This window comes from Lutjanus erythropterus, chromosome 19 (assembly GCF_056507025.1).
Source record: "Lutjanus erythropterus isolate fLutEry1 chromosome 19, fLutEry1.hap2, whole genome shotgun sequence".
Classification (NCBI taxonomy): domain Eukaryota; kingdom Metazoa; phylum Chordata; class Actinopteri; order Lutjaniformes; family Lutjanidae; genus Lutjanus; species Lutjanus erythropterus.
This window is the reverse complement of record NC_139335.1, coordinates 19,081,242-19,098,551: the sequence shown is the minus strand read 5'-3', so window position 1 is coordinate 19,098,551 and position 17,310 is coordinate 19,081,242. Positions and strand designations below refer to the sequence as shown.

The window sequence follows — 17,310 nt, the reverse complement described above, 5'->3', positions numbered from 1 at the left end:
TTATATTTATTATTATTTTCAAAAAATTATTGGTTTGAAATTGATTTTTTTACTACTTGGGGGCAGCAGAACAATCTGTAATATGGCGATGTTGGCAAATGTTTCCAAAATTCACTCTGTGTTTAGCCCTGGTTTTATCTCCACCAACTCTAGAGAAAAACACCCATCTCTTTAGCTGCAGAATATTAAAGTTGTGATGTGAACACTGACAGAACAGTAAAGTTGTGGTCCTTGAAAATAATGACAACCAAAACAATATGCTGAAAGATGCTAAAACACTCTATAGAGTTGAAGAAAACAGATGAGTTGGGTGATGATTTAAGATTTTACTTCTTTCTATTCTGCAGCTATGGGGTTAAATGTTTAAGGGACATATGGAGTACATGAGTAGTGACATAAGGTCAAATTATATGCCAGTTGTACATTATTTTTAGAATGAAAATGACCCTTTAATGACTTCTATTTGGCCCTTTCCTCAATTAAACATGAAAAAGTAGAAATAAATAAGTTTCTTCAAACAAGATGGGGGCTAATTAGCCCATTCATTGTTTATATCTGTTGTTAAGTACAAATATTAATTTTATTTAAAAAATGCCTACACTAAATGCAACATTGTGTTTATTAAAAGAACAAGCTATTTATAATCTAGAACTAGAAATGCATTGTTTTTTACCTAACTTTTCAACATAATGTTTCTTTTCTAATAGCAAGAACTAATAAAGTGGGAAAAATATATAAAAACATGAATTTTTTTAACATATTTAATTTCCTAACTTTAGAGACTTTACTGTTTTTTCAAATCTGGCCTTCCTAAAAAAATAATAAGTAAGGCCTTTCATACAGGAACCATTCTCAGCATGTATAATTTATGCTGCTTTATCTGATGTCCTTGTAACAATGCCGCGGTTACACACACTGATGTAGTTCTTCACTGAACATCATTAGCATATGTGTCCTTGTAAGCCAAAGAGTGACCTGTAATTAGGCAGCTCTGTAAGCACTCCGGCACCAGCACTGCCAATGTGGCCACAACATGTCTCGACTGGACCACAGGAACATTCAGAGACTAAAAGTCTTTAGCTCCATCTGATTCTAGCCACTACACCTTTCAGAAAGTAGAATTGGACTTTTAAATCCTCCACCAGTGCTGACATTATGTATTATACATATATATATACACACTCAGCTGCTAGCAAGACGCAGTGACGTAGGTTACAGTGCTGATGCTATCTCCTCCTTCACCTAGAGGGTTTATATGTAGCAACATCATCATACGGAAACCTAGGTCAGATCATGTAGGAAAGGGTTTTTAGAGGGGCTTGGGAAAACAACATTATTACACTAAAACATGTATACTAATTTAAATGTTCAGATTTGAATAAACAAGGAGTACTGGGAAGCTACAGGACTACAAGAAAACCTAAAAAAAACCCCACAAAATAATGGACCTTCCCTTTAAAGCTGATGTAGAAGACTGCATGGAACGCGCATAGATATCATTTTATAAAAATCTGCATTTTTCTCTCCCTTTCATTCATTTAAAAAAAATTGTGTGTGACTATGCTCTCACTTTCCCCACTCTCCATATATTTTCCCATCCTCTCTTCCACTCTCTATCACGCCCCTCCCCCTCCTCTAAAAGGTCAACAGCATCTGTCTCCCCAGTGACCATCTCCACGATCACGTGGCCCCGTTTCCATGACAACCACAGGCTTGTGCCCAGCGTGAGTTTGGCACTGGCACTGACCTGCTCTCTCTCTCTCTGTGCCTGTCTAGCAGATATGCTAATTTGTGTGCGTGAGACAACGTACAGAGAGAGAGAGATGGAGCAAAAAGGCCTTAATGTGTAGGAGGAGCTCGTTACAGTATTATTTACATTCGCCTGAATGTAGAAGATCGAGGTGCGCGCGCACACACACACACACACACACACACACACACACACACACACACACGCCGACACAAACAGGGTCAGAGAGCATGATTGTTAAACTGTTTCCCGTAGTCACATTTCCTTCCTGTTAAGAAACTTTAAAGCTGTATGTGTGTGCGCATGAAGCTTCAGAGTGTTTTCTGTACACATCATGAATACCCAGTCCCTACTTTTCCACAGAAATACCAACGCAACAACACAAAAAGAAACTACAGCCAACAACAACAAAACCTAACGTGCAACACACCTAGTAATCACAACAAACAATAAAACTGTGCAGTATTAATGTAAGCACAACTTTTTTTTACGGTACAAGCCTTACTTTGTATCAAATTAGACAAAAAACAAACAAAAAAGAAAATTACACAAAAAATTTGTTCCTTATTAGACCATAAACAAACATAACTTTAGCCTAATTAGACACCATACACCCAACATTACAATTATAAGACGCAAGTTCTATCAAATTAGAACAAAACTAGAAATAATGTGTTCTTTATTAGGAAAAAACTGATGCTTTATTAGACCCTTATTAGACTTTATTCTTAGGCAATTAGGGACACATTAAAACAGAACTGAAATACTTTATTTCCCAAAAAAACACTTTAGTTTATAGTACAGTTCTGTTGTAATGTGTCTCTAATTATCCTCCAATAAAGTCTAACAAGGGTCTTTTACTTTTTACATAAAGAACACATTAATTCTAGTTTTCATCTTCTTTGATACAAAGTACGGCTTGTTACATCTTATTAATGTACATGTCTTTGTCAAGGGACAACAACAGGGATAGCACCAACAATGGAAATGACCAAAAATTAACCAACAAAAGACAGCAAACATGAAAGAGACAAAATGTATTCTTTAATAGGCCTGTGTGATAAATGATAGACATGAGTATTGGAAATGGACACTTCATCATTCGCCATAAAAAAGCAAAATTCCACTTAAATGCAAACTACCGTGAAAGAACGTACCCAATACACCCTGGGCGATCATGTCCTTTGATAATGCAATATGTCATGAGTGACACGCAACCAGCAAATTATTTAACAGGCATGTTGCTAAGTTGCACCATCGACATGTGACACAACAACAGCATTGTGTAAGAAAATAAGTGCAGAAAAAGAAAACTGGTCAGCTGGTCAGTATTTAAAGGAGCAGTATGTAACAACTGCACATCCAAAATGACTAGTATAGTCCACACAGTGAGCTGGAGCCATAGAAATATACAGTCTATGGTTGAAGTGAGGTTTGAGCAAAAAATCTGATTTGGGCCACTTTGCCTGCAGTTGAGAGACTTACAGAGACCTATTAAAAAACAAACAAACAAAAAAACCCTCAAACTTGTATCAGCAGAGGCAGAAACATACTGACTTTTAATACCTAGTTTAGGACTAGCAAGAAAAATACAACATCCTACAAATTCCATAATGGAATTCAATAACTTCTTTCATTAAACCCTCCTGCCGGCAAATGCCACACAGGCTTTTTGTGATAAACCTGTAGCCCCCGAGCCCAATCTGAGACAGCCCTGATGACATCACTATGACATGATCGAGGTTATCCTCTCAGACTTGACAAAGATGATGCAGAGCCATAGAGGATGTTCTGCCACTGTTCCCATGGCCTAATCTTGTAGATCTTGTAGATTTGATTGAAAGAAAGCAGTTCCTCCATGAAACCACTCACAACAAGGTCTGTGGATTATCCTGAATAACATGAGCTGAAGCCATGATTTCTACCGCTGAGTTTTTCAAATGTATCATATTTTAATATCCCATTTGGTCACATTATATTTGAGACAGGACAGACATTTCTATGACAAATAACTCCAACAACTCACACCAAACCCATCTAGATGTATAAACAGCACTACAGGCCAGAGGAAAAAAAATGTTTTTTTTTTATTTTGGAGTGAACTGTCCCTTTAAATTTTTATCAGGGCTCCTCATGTGATCAAGAAGGTCCATCTGTAGTCTTCACTTATTCAGATTTTGCCCTCCTATCAATGATATCAGCATGTTATCTCAATATATTATCTATAACATAAAAATCCAAGATATTGCGTACATATTAATAATGTGTCTTGATACATTTAGTTATTATTTTTTAGAGTGTCTGTGGTATTTGCTTCCTTTAACCTTTTACTGCAACAAAAATGCATTTTCGCTCAGCAGAGTGGCTCTGCTGGGATGCTCTGTACCCAAACGCTGCTTCTTGAACGACAGCCTTTCCATAATCTGACCAATCGCGAGCCACCTGCTACTACACTGGATGAAAGCCAAGCCGCAGAGAAGTCCCGCAGGAGGTAGGCTGAACCTTTAACACAAGGCTCTGCTCTCTGTCTGCGCATGTGGTTCTTAGCTGGTGCAGCGGGTCATATCTTGACTGAAGGCCACTTTAAATCACAACCAATGAAATATTAAATTCAGAAACAACATCCAGGACATCATATCAGCACGACTGGGCACAGACTCGCTGCAACTCCTCTACAAACAGAACAGATTTTAACATCTAGTATCACATGAGGTCCTATAATTGAAATCTAAACTGACAGATTATAATCCACACGGCATTACCATTAACAGGCTCATTACCCTCGCTAAAAGAGAACAAAGCTACATGAAATAACCACTGTGAAGCCAAAACAGACGCAAGCAAACCCTCTGAGCTCACTTGCAGCTAATCCACGCTGACTGAGTAGTGAATTAGTCTGAGTCATTCTAGTCAGCTGGATGTCAAGCAGGTAACTGGATAAAGATTGGACAAGGACGCTACAAGATGTGGTCCGCCACTGCAGTTCTGAATTGCACAGACCTATATAATGAATAATAACACATAAAATAATAGTTTGACATTTTAAGAAATCTTGTTATTCAGTGTCCTGACAAAAGCATTACAAGAAAACTGATACCACTTTTACATCTCTAAGGTAAGAGTATGTAGTCTGGCTCTGTATAAAGGTAGCAAAAGCTGCCTACTAAAAGATCATCTGCAATTTGACTGGCTTTTATGCACCAAACTGTCCTTTGCATACTTTTTTTTTTTTTTTTTACAGATTTAACAAAGGAGGCATGATGTGTTTCCACCCAAGTTACCCAGAACTCTGAATCTCAAGAACTATTTTTCAAAGAACTAAAAGGCCCGTCTGTGTTTTCACCAATGATCTGTATAGATTAGGCAAATTAGCCTGATGTAGCCTGTAGGTTTTAAAAACACTGTATAAATAAAATGCTGTGAGTCCTTGACTAATCAGGAATGGTTAGCATTGCAAGCCCTATTGCTTCATTGAGGTTTGCAATACTACCCCCTGAACACGTACCCTTTTGGGGCATAAACAATGTCCTTCCAACTTAATTTAGACCCAAGTCTAGACCCTGAGCTCCTTCAAAGGTTCCTAGTCCCTTGGGAAAGTTCCTGCAGTGGGAACGCAGCTTAAGTGAGTCTTAGAGGTGCGGATTATGTTGGTTGATTTTGACAGAGCCAGGCTAGCTGTTTCCAGTCTTTAGGCTAGGCAAGAAAGCTAATAAGCCTTTTTCTCATAATATCAAAATACTGCTACTTTGCTATGCACGCCATGCTAACATTTAGTACTGTGTACAGCTAAAACCAGCAAAAACAGTTAAAGATTTAGTGAATCAACAGAAAATTTGGCAACTGTTTTGTTAAATTCATGTTGTCTGGATCAGGTGCATCCCTAAACTTGACTTTTTACTTGGCTTTCAGTCACATAAATAGACCAGTGTCTTTTCTTCCAAACAAAGCTCCACTTTGTGATTCTTATCAATCAGCTTCCCCTACCTTTGTGTGCGTGTGCGTGTGTGTGTGTTGTGTGTGTGAACACGGCACACGTGCATTTTCAAGGAAAACAAACACACCCCGCCACATTCCAACAGCTTTTTACAGGCTTACAGAGGTGGCCTTGTATACCACTCAGCACAGACAAATCCAGTATATGTCAGAAAAAGTGAGAGGACAACCTGGATACTTCAGCAGACTGTGATTAATCATTTATTACCTTCTACCATGATACCATGTTCATGTGCTGGTGCTAAAGCACATCCAGAAATTTGAAATGGGATTCTCAAGAGTGTTGTAATCACATGAGATTTCTGTTAGAAGATCAAATGAGGAGGAAAATTTTTTACAAAATGACTCGCTGCAGAGGCAGGTGGTTTGGGACTTAGAAGTACCAGAGGAGGTTTGAACGCTCCTGGCTGACTTTTGCTTGGTGAAGTAACTCATGATGTCAGAACAACAATTACAAACCAGTTTTGAAATTGAATAACACCCAACATGTCTGGGCAGTGAGTCTCTTGGCTGTTATTTGTTCCCAACAGCAGAACACCTCTTTGAACATGTGAGGAGAGCTACTGGGTCACATCCCAACTAAACAGGACAGTCATAATGTCACTTTCTTTAGTAGGGCTTCATTCCCACCACATGCTGTCATAATGGATCCTTTATGGATGCTATGAGCGTGTATCACATGTACTATTAAAACATGAATTGTCAGTAACGTGATGATGATTCAGAGTAACAGCACCAGCCATTTTCTTATCAATAAACATTTTTTGACTGAGAACAAAGGGACGTTTTGTACATGGACAGGTGCATAGGAGAGGGTCAAGTAGACCAAAAAAAGTTGCAAAAGAACTCAGACCAATGAAGGTCTAGTACTGAGATGTTGCAAGTAAATATTACATGCTAAATTAGACTGTGCAGGAGATCTTTTGTAACTTTTGGGTCCAATGCGGTTTTAGACACCCGTGTCTTTTGTTGAGAATTCTGGTTGGCCAACACTGAGTAAAATGCTGCGCACATAAAAGTGGTGAGTCAGAGACAAAGGGCTCAAGATAAACGTGAGAAAGGGAGCGTTCAAATATGGACAGAGGTGCCAACATGATATAAACTTTTTTTGACCACGAAGCCTAATGTGACTCCACAGTTCTGTGGTTTACACTACAGACTTGAGTCTCTGTTGACAGTGACTAACAGCTTCAAAGTTTCACATCATCACTCATTATTTTGAGATTCTAACATCATTATATAGACAGAAGTATGGCCGACTTTCAGTTTCCCTGCACAAATTAAATCCATTCCATTATTTCCACTAACTTAAAAACATTGTTTTATTCGATGGCCTTGCTGCCTTGGCATTTGGCCTTTGAGCCCTCAAAAAATTAACAGGATATTCCAGGTCTTATTGGTGCCATCTAACTGGTGTCAAATAGTGTTTAAAAAAAAATGACAGAATCAGTACTTGTGGCCACTGTGATACAGGTCTGTTTATGTCCCTGCCCTACTGACAAGGTTGCAAGTAGGAAGTGGCGTGTCTGGTGGAAGCAGACAGGATGCTGATGCCCACACTCAGGAACGTGCTGAGTATAGCAGTGGTTCAAGCTGCTACCCCTTTGCCCTCTTTGTCTGAAGTGCCCCTCTGAACCAAATAAATAAATAACATGTACTCTATTATGATTATGATTACTTGCATTCTTATTGCTGTTGGTGCTCTCATTAAACCTGTAATTGTGAGAAGTTCTGCCAAGGTATCGTTCAAGAGGCTATGATGTACCGTAATCATCATCAGTGTTCACTTCCTCTGTGGACCTGAAGGAGCTGAGTCAGTTGCCCCAGTTGTTCGGTTACACTAACTGTTTTTCTGACTTCATTCATTAAAGTCCAGATGGAACGGCACTGCGAGAGTACCTACCCTCCATATCATGACGTATTTCCAAGTGAAACAGGATAGGCAGACGAGACGTAACTTTGGGAGGAGTTTGATTTGAACATTGAAAAGAGGGAGTGTCATTACAAATATGGAGAACGTCACATGCTGTGTTGCTAGCTAGTTAATTAATGAATCTTAGCTCTGTGCTGCTAAAAGTTAAAGACTGATTAATGTCTGGATGTTGTTTGAAATTGGTTGGTTCAAGCCAACAAAGGCACACATAATATTTTGTTTTAGAGGGAAAAACATGATTGGATTTTGATATAAGAACACAAAGAAATTGACTTTTTGCATATATCAAAAAAGAGCATTTTTCATTTCACCTCAACTTTAGTAAGTTGTATGATGTCACAGAATGAGGGGCTTCTGTTCTCTTAACTATATTAATATTACTTTTTCTATGCTAAAGTTGTTTGTGTAAACTGAAACTTTTAGCCCATGCTGTCTCACTTTTGGCTGCACTGAGTCAAACCATGTTGTGATGATTTGCATTTCCATTATCTCTTTTAACGCATCGAGCTGTGCCGAGTTGCGCCTGAGACGGACTCTCTCTGGAGTGGGTGCAAAGCAAATCCGACCCGCCTACAAGCAGACTGCGGTGACATCTTGCCAAATGTGGCCAACCCTTGACTGCCCCCCCTTTTTCCTGCCTCAAATAAGCGATAACTGCAAGACTGAACTCACGGGAGAGAGCATAGAGAAAGAGGTTTCTAAAAGTGTCTGTGACGGTAATTGCTCAGCTGTCGTTCTTTAGATGCTAATCTCTGTGGTTTAAAGTTTAGTTTCTCTCCTGCATCTCTGTTTGTACTCATGCATCTGCCTCTTTAATGTTTCATATTCAATTTGAGCCATATAGGAGTTGTGTCAAATTCCTGCCAATGAAAACCCAACATTCCCTGATTTTGCTGCTTCATAATAAAAGCTGCTAACAAACAAAATGATGGGGGGCTTTATTCTGAAGACTTTATTGGAAATAATGTGTTTATTGACCGTTTTCGTCCTCAGTTAAAAGACACACCTTCAAGCAGGTGGCCCTGTTGTAATGGAAATGAAAATCCATGACGTGTTGGGCTGATGTGCCAAGTCAAACCTAATCAAGCCATGCTGGCACATGTGTATGGAAAAGCGGCATTAGACTCACACTCACGCACTTAAGCCCTAGACTAAGACTTGATCCTGGACCTGAAATGAGTCACATATCACATTGCACTTGTACTTTTATCAAATTGGACAAAAACTAAAAGTAACATGTTCTTTATTAGACATTAGTCATAACCTACTTAAATAACATACACCTAAACATAAACAAGTAAAATGTAAAACATTAGACTTTCTTTTTTAGCACATATTTTTTGGGGGGCTTTTATGTCCTTATTTATAGGACCGCTGAAGATAAGACAGGAAAGGGGGAGAGAGAGTGGGGGAAATGACACGCAGCAAAGGGCTGCAGGCGGGATTCGAACCTACGGCCACTGCAGAGAACTCCCAGCCTCAGTACATGGGGTCAACGCTCTACCAACTGAGCTACCAGACCACCAACATTAGACTTTCTTAGACACATAACAACAGAACATCGTCCTGTTTTGGTTTACATCTCCCAACCCTAACCCTGAATTACCAAGTAACTGCAAAATTACAGGGGTAGCAGGATATTTTGTCTATGGGTGACTACACAGACTTCTTGTAATACTGTAGGCAGATAATGTGATTTGATCAAAGAAGTAGGCATCAGTCTTGGCAACTCTGCCGATCGTATGCAACCAGCCAAAGGAGATGTGTCTCAAGTAGCAGATATGTGATTTTGCTTCAGTTAACAGTTCTGTTGTAATGTGTCCCTAATTACCCTCTAATAAAGTCTAATAAGAATTCAATTTAATTCAAAGTACGGCTTGTTTTCGAAGTTTGGCCTGTAGCCTCGTAGAAAGCATTTGAAAATGCAAGGACGAGAGCTGAAGACAAACATACCTCTAAGCTTGATTTTTACGAGAACGAGAGTTGTTTTCTTTTTCTCGATAATTTCCAAAGATATGACTGCGGTTAGATAAGCTTTCAAATGAATCTCATTAGCTGTTGCAGACTGTTCACAGTAACAGTATCCTCTAAAGAGATGAGACAGATAAAGAGCTGAGAGTGATGGCTGAAGGAAGGGCAGCAAACATCTGAATGATTATGACTGAAATATGTAGCAACTAAGTATTACACTTTACCTCTAATAAATATATTGTCAGTCTGAAATTAAGCATGTTATAGAGGTTTCATACAGCCTACAATAATCATGTTATAGGTGTTCATGTCTGACTATGTATGTAGAAGAATATATGATTTCATATGCTGTACAACAGTGATTAGAAAACATTAGACAGAATTGTTATGCCCCAAATAGCGAATTGGAACCATAGACTGTACATTAAATAGGTTGCAATTCTATTAAATATACATTTTATGGTTGAAGCAAGTTGTTTCTCCCACCTACTCCTCCTCTCTAGACTCGAGGAAGCTCAAACAGGCTGCAGGAACATCGCAGGAGCACAAGATGACCCCGACATTGTAATCTGACAATAATAAGCGACTATGAATCCTCCACTGTAAGTTGATCAGCTGTTTATAACTGTCAATTATCTGTCGATGTAAAGATAAGCACACAGTTCAGCGGAGTTCAGTGACGGTCTGCCCCGATTACCTTCCAGACTTCATTAACGTGTTGCTCAGTTTAACTGTTATAAGCATTTACTCCTTCTAAAAGATTATTAATGATTTGTTACGACACATAAACGGACACTAACTCATTATGCAAACATTCAGCATTAATTTGAACTCTGATTGACTTGAAATGGGCCAACAACATGGTGGCTGTAGTGTTGTTGTCCAAGAAGCACATATTTCAATTTAGCCCTAATCTCTGATGACATATAACGGTCATTTTATGATTTATTACCATAAAGATATTACAGATTTCTCCTTTAAATAAAAAAATTCTAAATTTGAGACATGTGGTTGCATATCAGCAGTGGTTTAATGTAATTCGCTAGGCAGCTAACTGTAGCAGTTACCTTAGTAAACAACGCTGCCTCAGGCCACAACTCTACTTTTAGCTGCGCTGTGGCTGAAGAGGTCAGTGGTTAAACGTTTTAAGGTCCAAGAAAATGTAAAGAATTTCTTTTTGACCTGATGCCTGACCTGAAATAAAACATGTTCCGCTACTGCCTGCATAAGTGGACATGACCGAGCAGGAAAAGCGATGTTCAGTAGTCTCATCTTTGTCCTGCCTAACGGCATTAAATTCTGCCTTAACATCCTGTGTTTCAATACGAACACTATTCAGTCTTATTTCTAGTTTTTATGTCTGTTCTGTCATGGTATAGTATCATCTTATAGTCTGTGGTATCCTATTCAATTGTCTCTCTCCCCGAGGAATATGTTGTTAATGTGACAGCTTCATCATGGCGTGCTGAGACATGTTTCACAATCCACAGAGCTCCACCAGCTGACTGCCGCAGTGGTGGAGGTGGGGTTGGATGGGCTGCGGGAGAAACAAGCGATCCACCATAGAAAAGTGCTTCTGTTAAATCAAGATCTATGTTCAAAGACACACACACACACACACACACACACACACACAGTTTGAGCTAGAGTCAGCAGGAAATCCTGTGGTGAAATCAAAGAGTGCAAATTCCCCCTCCCCCTGTGTGTGTGTGTGTCTGTGTGTGTCTGTGTGTGTGTGTGTGCGCGCAACGTTAAAGAGGGAGGAAGTCAGTTAGTCTTTTCAGTCATTTCCTTACTCTCTTTTAGTTTCCATGGTGCATAGATACACACATGCACATCGTTAAGAGGGCCTTCACTAAATCCACTCAGCTTCTTCATTCTCACATTTTCTTATTTGTTTAGTTGATACCAAGTATTCAGCACTCAAAATATTAATCAGAAAACTAAAGCCCAGCATTTCATAGTCTGTCATCATTATACCTGCAGTCATGCATTAGACTTGCAGCAGTGAAAGTAACTAGTACATTTACTCAAGTACTGTACTCAAGTGCAATTCAAAGGTACTTACAGTAACAATATTTTCATTTAATTACTGCTACTGATACTTTTGTGCTCCACTAATATTGTACTTTTTACCCCACTACACATATTGTATAGCTTTAGTTACTCATTACTTTGCAGCTGCATTATTAATATAAGTATACTAAATCAAACAAGTAAATCGTGTTGTATTATTCAGCTAGCCAGCAGTGGTGTACACGTTAATTATAACGCATTAACTTGTGGAAATCTATTTTTATGCTAGTACTTTTGTGCTTTCACTTAATTAAGATTGCAGGACTTATACACACTTGTAACAGAGTACTTTTTCACAGTAGTTTTGCTACTTTTACTCAAAGGGCCAGTGTGTAGGATTTAATGGCATCTAGTGGTGAGGTTGTAGATTGCAAGCAATTGAAAACCACTCGCCTCAACCTCCCACTCCCTCTCCAGGGTGTAGGAGAACCTGTGAAAGGCTGTATAAAGAGCCAGTGTTTTTTTTGTCCATTCTTTGCCACTGCAGAAACATGGCAGTGCTACATGGTGGTCTCCATGTTAGAGGACCTGCACCATCTGTAGACATGAGAGGCTCATTCTAAAGTAAAGAAAACACAACAATTCTTATTTTCAGGTGACTACACACTATTTAAAATATACTTATATGTGTTTTAATTTAATTTCAGCCATATTCTGTCAATAAATTCCCATGAATCTTACACATTGGACCTTTAAGTAAAGACCTGAATACTCCAGCACTGCATATTATCACCTTATATAAATGTGTAACCAGAAGTTACCTATTTACACATCCTGCAGAAATGGGGCACCATTAGTCTTTTTGGCTACCTAATAAATGTAAGTGCAATATTTATTTTTCCCTTGGCTCTGTTTTGGTCTCCACCAACTCCTGAGAAAAATATCTGGTTCGTTAGCAGCTACATGCTCCACTATGCTCACAAGCTGGTTGCTATTTTGGAGCTTGGCAGGTAGCGCACAGAGGGTGCAGGAGAGCTTTCTCACTGAAAAGAGGTGGCTGCTGCTGCAACACAATTTTCATTCTCACTGAAAAAACTATTCAAATCATAATGATGTGACATTTGTAGGGGTCCGTACCAAAAAAACAAGTTTTCTAACATCTGGAGAATGAGATTTGTAGGCTAGGGCATCTCTGCAGCACTACACTATTTCATTATAATGTTGTTATGTCACACACTTTTCCTTTATCAAAAAAAAAAAAAAAACAGTAGCTTTTGCAACTTGGATATTGGACTTGGCCACATTGTGATAATATTTTGATTAATTGTGCAGCCCTGGAATTTTATCTTGGCGTACTGCTCATCACGAGTTTACAAAGAAGCTACTGCACCTTCAGTGTAGTTCAAATTAAGTAACAGTCAAGTGACAAATATGAATGTTTAACGTTGAAGCCAAAGAGGAAGCGCCTCAGGGAGTTCCTCAATGGGTGCTCATAACTGGCTCCAATAAAACTGACAGCACTGACATCAACTGGGAAACTTCCAAACCTACAAATGCAATATTATTTCCACAACAGGCTGGGACCATATAGTTGATATCACTTCAGATGTGTGTGTGACGGTCACCACTTTAAAGGAATTCCTGGTCTTCAGAGGAGATATTAAAGACCGGCTGAGAAAGTAAAAGAGGTTTCATCCGACAAAAACTCACTCACCTTGATTGGCCCAGTGCTGAATTGAATCTTCCTACTGGGTGGCACAGGTTCCTCTTCCTCGGGGAGACCCGGGATCTCGGTGCAGCTGGTCTCCGGCTGATACGCCTCATCATCATCCTCGTCCTCCTCATCGTCTAGCTGGCTGCCCCCAGAGTCCTCCTCCCCAACACCACTGTATGCACTGATATCTACCAGATCCCCTTCAGAGTAATCGTCTTTCCTCGAGCCATCCTCATCATTCTCCTCGTCTTCTTCTTCCTCGCCTCTCCTCTCAGAGTCCACTTCTTTCTCCTCTGAGGAGGGAGAGGAACCTGGAGGTTCTTCTTCTCCGTTTTCCAGTGAGGCATGAACCTCGGCCTGCACCAGCCTAGCCACGGCCTCAGACCCTGGGGAACCATCCTGCTCGTCAGCTTGTGGCCCCCTCTCAGGGGCCGCTGTACTTGAGCCCCTGGCTTCAGTTGATGTTGGCTGAGCTGCCAACTCTGGTTTGCCCTCCGAAGAGGAAGAGGAAGAAGTGACAGCGACTGAAGACGATGAGGAGTAGGAGGAGTTGGAGAGCTGGTCTCCTGACTGTCGGGACCCGTCCTCTTCGCTGGCCACCACTCCTCCTATGCTCCTCTCTAGAGAATCTGTCACTTCTGGTCGCTCTGCTGCCTGGGTGCTCACATCTCCTGCTGCCACCTCCTCACGGTCCTCCTTAGCTGGAGGTAACACCTTTGCCTGAGAGAGGGAGACAAGAAGAGATCATCTAATCATTCACATTCTGTCAACCAGCTTCCTTTGCTTCCATCTAGGGCTGTGACAGTATGGACGTTTTCTTAAGTTTTGGTTAGCCCCAAAGAAAGCTCAGCAGGAAAGGCTAATATTAAGCTAACACTAATGCTAACATTGTACCTTTACAATGTCGGCTCCGATGCATCGATATCCCTTTCAGGAGCTTTGTAATCCAGCCTTGAACTGTCTTTTTTTGGACATATGGTAAAATAAATCCAACACTAAATGTCCTCTGACACATTTTTCTGTGTTGAAAACAGTTGTTAGCATGTTGTTAACCACCTACTGGCAATCCCAAAATGCCTTGGGATTAGTCTGTTGAGCAATCAGAGGCTGTGTTCCTGACCTGTCATGTGGCAGTGCTGATCCTCTCATGTATTAATAGATCAATGTGCTGATCTCAACATGAGATTGACTATTCAAAATAAAATTTGGGTTGATGATGGTAATGAGCTCAACCCTACCAGGCATCATATGACTGTGGTATCGCAGTAATGCGGTTATCATCACAGCCCTACTTCCTTTGCAGTTTATGGTTTCTTTTTTGAAAAGTTAAGTAAATTCCTCTTACCTTTCTTCCACCGACTTCTGTTCGCGGTGGAGGTTTGGGCTTTGGTGCTAGGGCAGGACCTGGTCGACGCTGGGGGAGGTAGAGATTGTTTTTCGGTTCGCTCTTCTCAAACACAGCACTGAGCTGGCTGACCGTGGGGCTGACAGCTTCACCAGGCCCAACTGAAGCTGCAGCAGCGGGAATAGTAGGGGGAGCAGGTGCAGAGGCAGGTGCAGGGGGGTCGTCCAGCCGGTCCAAAGCTTCAGTGGAGCCGTTAAAGCGAGCCACAACATCTAGGCGGCTGTCCTGAAAGCCTGACGCCCGTTCCTTCTTCAGCAAGATCCGGTTGGTGGCAGCTTGCTTTTCCTAAAAGGACAGAAGGATAGTCAGTCAGTCAAATGGTCTCCAATCAGAATCAGACACACAAGTAAGTAAAACCAAGAGCCTTCTGACCTGTAGAGTCCGCTGTTCGAAGATCCTCCTGGTCTCCTGGAGCTTGGAGAAGCCCACAGAGCCCTCCACTCCCGCTTTAGAGTCAAAACGGTTAACCCTCTCTGAGACTGTGGCCCCCAGCTTGAGCAGGGCACTGTGGTCGACATTTTCATTGAGGCTGGAGGCCCTTGGCAGGGACAGTTTCACAGCTTGATCTTTACCTGTAAATGACAGGAAGGTTTATTGGAAATGGTTAAGAGCAAAAGCTAAAGATGGAGGTTTAAAATCTAGTTAGGTCTTATCGGCATGGTTCTGACCATTATTTGTAATGGTTATCCTAACTAGACATGTAAGATCCACTTTTTTCAGTTCTGATCCAATTTGAATATCCTTCACACTTTACAGCCTTTACACTCAGAACAGAGTGCAGTTTTATTCTCCTTAGGACAGGTTGCCTTCAATTTAGAGAGTTACAGAGGCATTTTAGGCCACAACAATCCCAAATAAAAGCCCGTGAAATCCTGGAGGGACTAAGTAATGCAACAGATGCAGGTGCACCTGACTTTTAAAGGGAATGGAAGATCACACTCTAATTGGTTTAATTCATGTTACACCCAAAACACACCTACAATTAATTAAAAGACTAAATACAACCCCACTGGCCAGCAAAAAGAGCAAATCTACTCGTGTCATGTGATTTAGACCATGCACTATAGATTGTCTAAACAGGACTCAAAGGCTTTGACAAAACTCGTGAATTACCGATCATTTTAGCTCCATCCTCCTCATCACCAGGAGACTGCATCTGCATGAACATGTTCTTGATACGGTGAACATTTGATCCATATTTGCGACCCCTCCCGGTCGGGCGGGGCAGAGGAGCAGGTTTTGAGGAGGGTTCAGAGCCTCCATTGGCGGCGTTGTTGAGGTGGTCAGTGGCTTTCTTGAGCGCCGCCAGCCCCGCCTCGTAGGCGTTGCGGTGGGGCGAGGGACTCCGCAGGTTTGAGCTCCCGCTTCCCCCACTGCTGCCACCGGAGGTCCCGTTGCCCCCTGAGGCCGATGGGGGCTCAGTCTTCATCATGTTTGGGTAAGTCAGATGCCCCCTGGTGAACAGCAGGTTAGCAGGGACGGGGACGGCAGCATCCTGGAGCTGTTTGACATTCACCTCCTGAATCATGCACAGAGACACAGACAGGTCGATCGTTTATATTTGTGATGAATACAATATCAATCAATAGCAGACACCCAAGATGAGTCACCATAACCCAAAGCAAGGCCTTGAACTTTTCCCTTAGTCTGATGTACAACCTGCAAACCTGAAGTTTTTAATATGAATACAGAAACACTGTAGATTTTGTAAACGTAGAAACAGTAAACATTTCAAGATCCGAAATCACTTAATGTCTAAGACCAGTCTCTTGCTTTTACTGCTGAAATGACTAGTTGATTAATTGACTAGTTGATCTGTATATTAATTGACAACAATTTAGATGACTGAGTAATTGTTTCTTTGGTTCGAGCTTCTCAAATATTTCTTTTTTCCCACTGCTCTCATCTTTGTATTAGAAAACATCACCCGCACCTGCATTTTTCACTATTTTCTGAACTAGTTGATAAATTGTATAAGTCAGAATAATCGATTTTGAAATGAACTCTTGCTGCTATTTGATTCCAAAGTTAACAAATCAATCTAGACTAGATTAGAGAAAGAAGACTAGAAAAAAAAGAGACGAGAGAGGAGCAGAGAAGTCGTCTATTTTTGGGGGAGGTCACAGTGACACAGAGTCAAACTCTTGCTTTCTGTTGTGAACAAAGTGCAGCAGTGACTGACACTGACCATGCAGCTAATTATTGTATGTAATGCCACCAATTTCTCTTTTTTTCTTATATATTGCATAAACCAATTAATAATTCAGGAAGGAATCCATTCACAAGTTTAAAAAGCCAAAGTGGTGTTTTCAATGTCTTGTTTTGCCCAGCCAACAGACTAAAACCCAAAGATATTCTATTTAATCTGATATAAAACAGAGAAAAGCAGCAAATATTCACATTTAAGAAGCAAAACCAAGTGAATATTTGGCGTTTATTCTCCATCAACCAACTAAGCTTTGACATAATCCGCATTTAAAATGTCATTCAACTTTAATATATGACTGCTGTCGCTCTCTGAGCCGTTG

General features: G+C 40.6%; 1 protein-coding gene across 1 annotated transcript in view; it reads right to left on the bottom strand.

The window, feature by feature from the left end:
• The window catches only part of LOC146309673 (neurabin-2-like), a 36,897-nt gene that overhangs the window by 12,209 nt on the left and 7,378 nt on the right, over positions 1-17,310 (bottom strand). The window contains exons 2-5 of the mRNA XM_084744639.1: positions 15,896-16,301; positions 15,155-15,354; positions 14,723-15,067; positions 13,378-14,097 (exon numbers count right to left, since the gene is read on the bottom strand). Coding sequence (XP_084600765.1) covers positions 13,378-14,097; positions 14,723-15,067; positions 15,155-15,354; positions 15,896-16,214 — 1,584 coding nt within the window. The 5' untranslated portion in view covers positions 16,215-16,301. The remainder of the gene's footprint in view (positions 1-13,377; positions 14,098-14,722; positions 15,068-15,154; positions 15,355-15,895; positions 16,302-17,310) is intronic.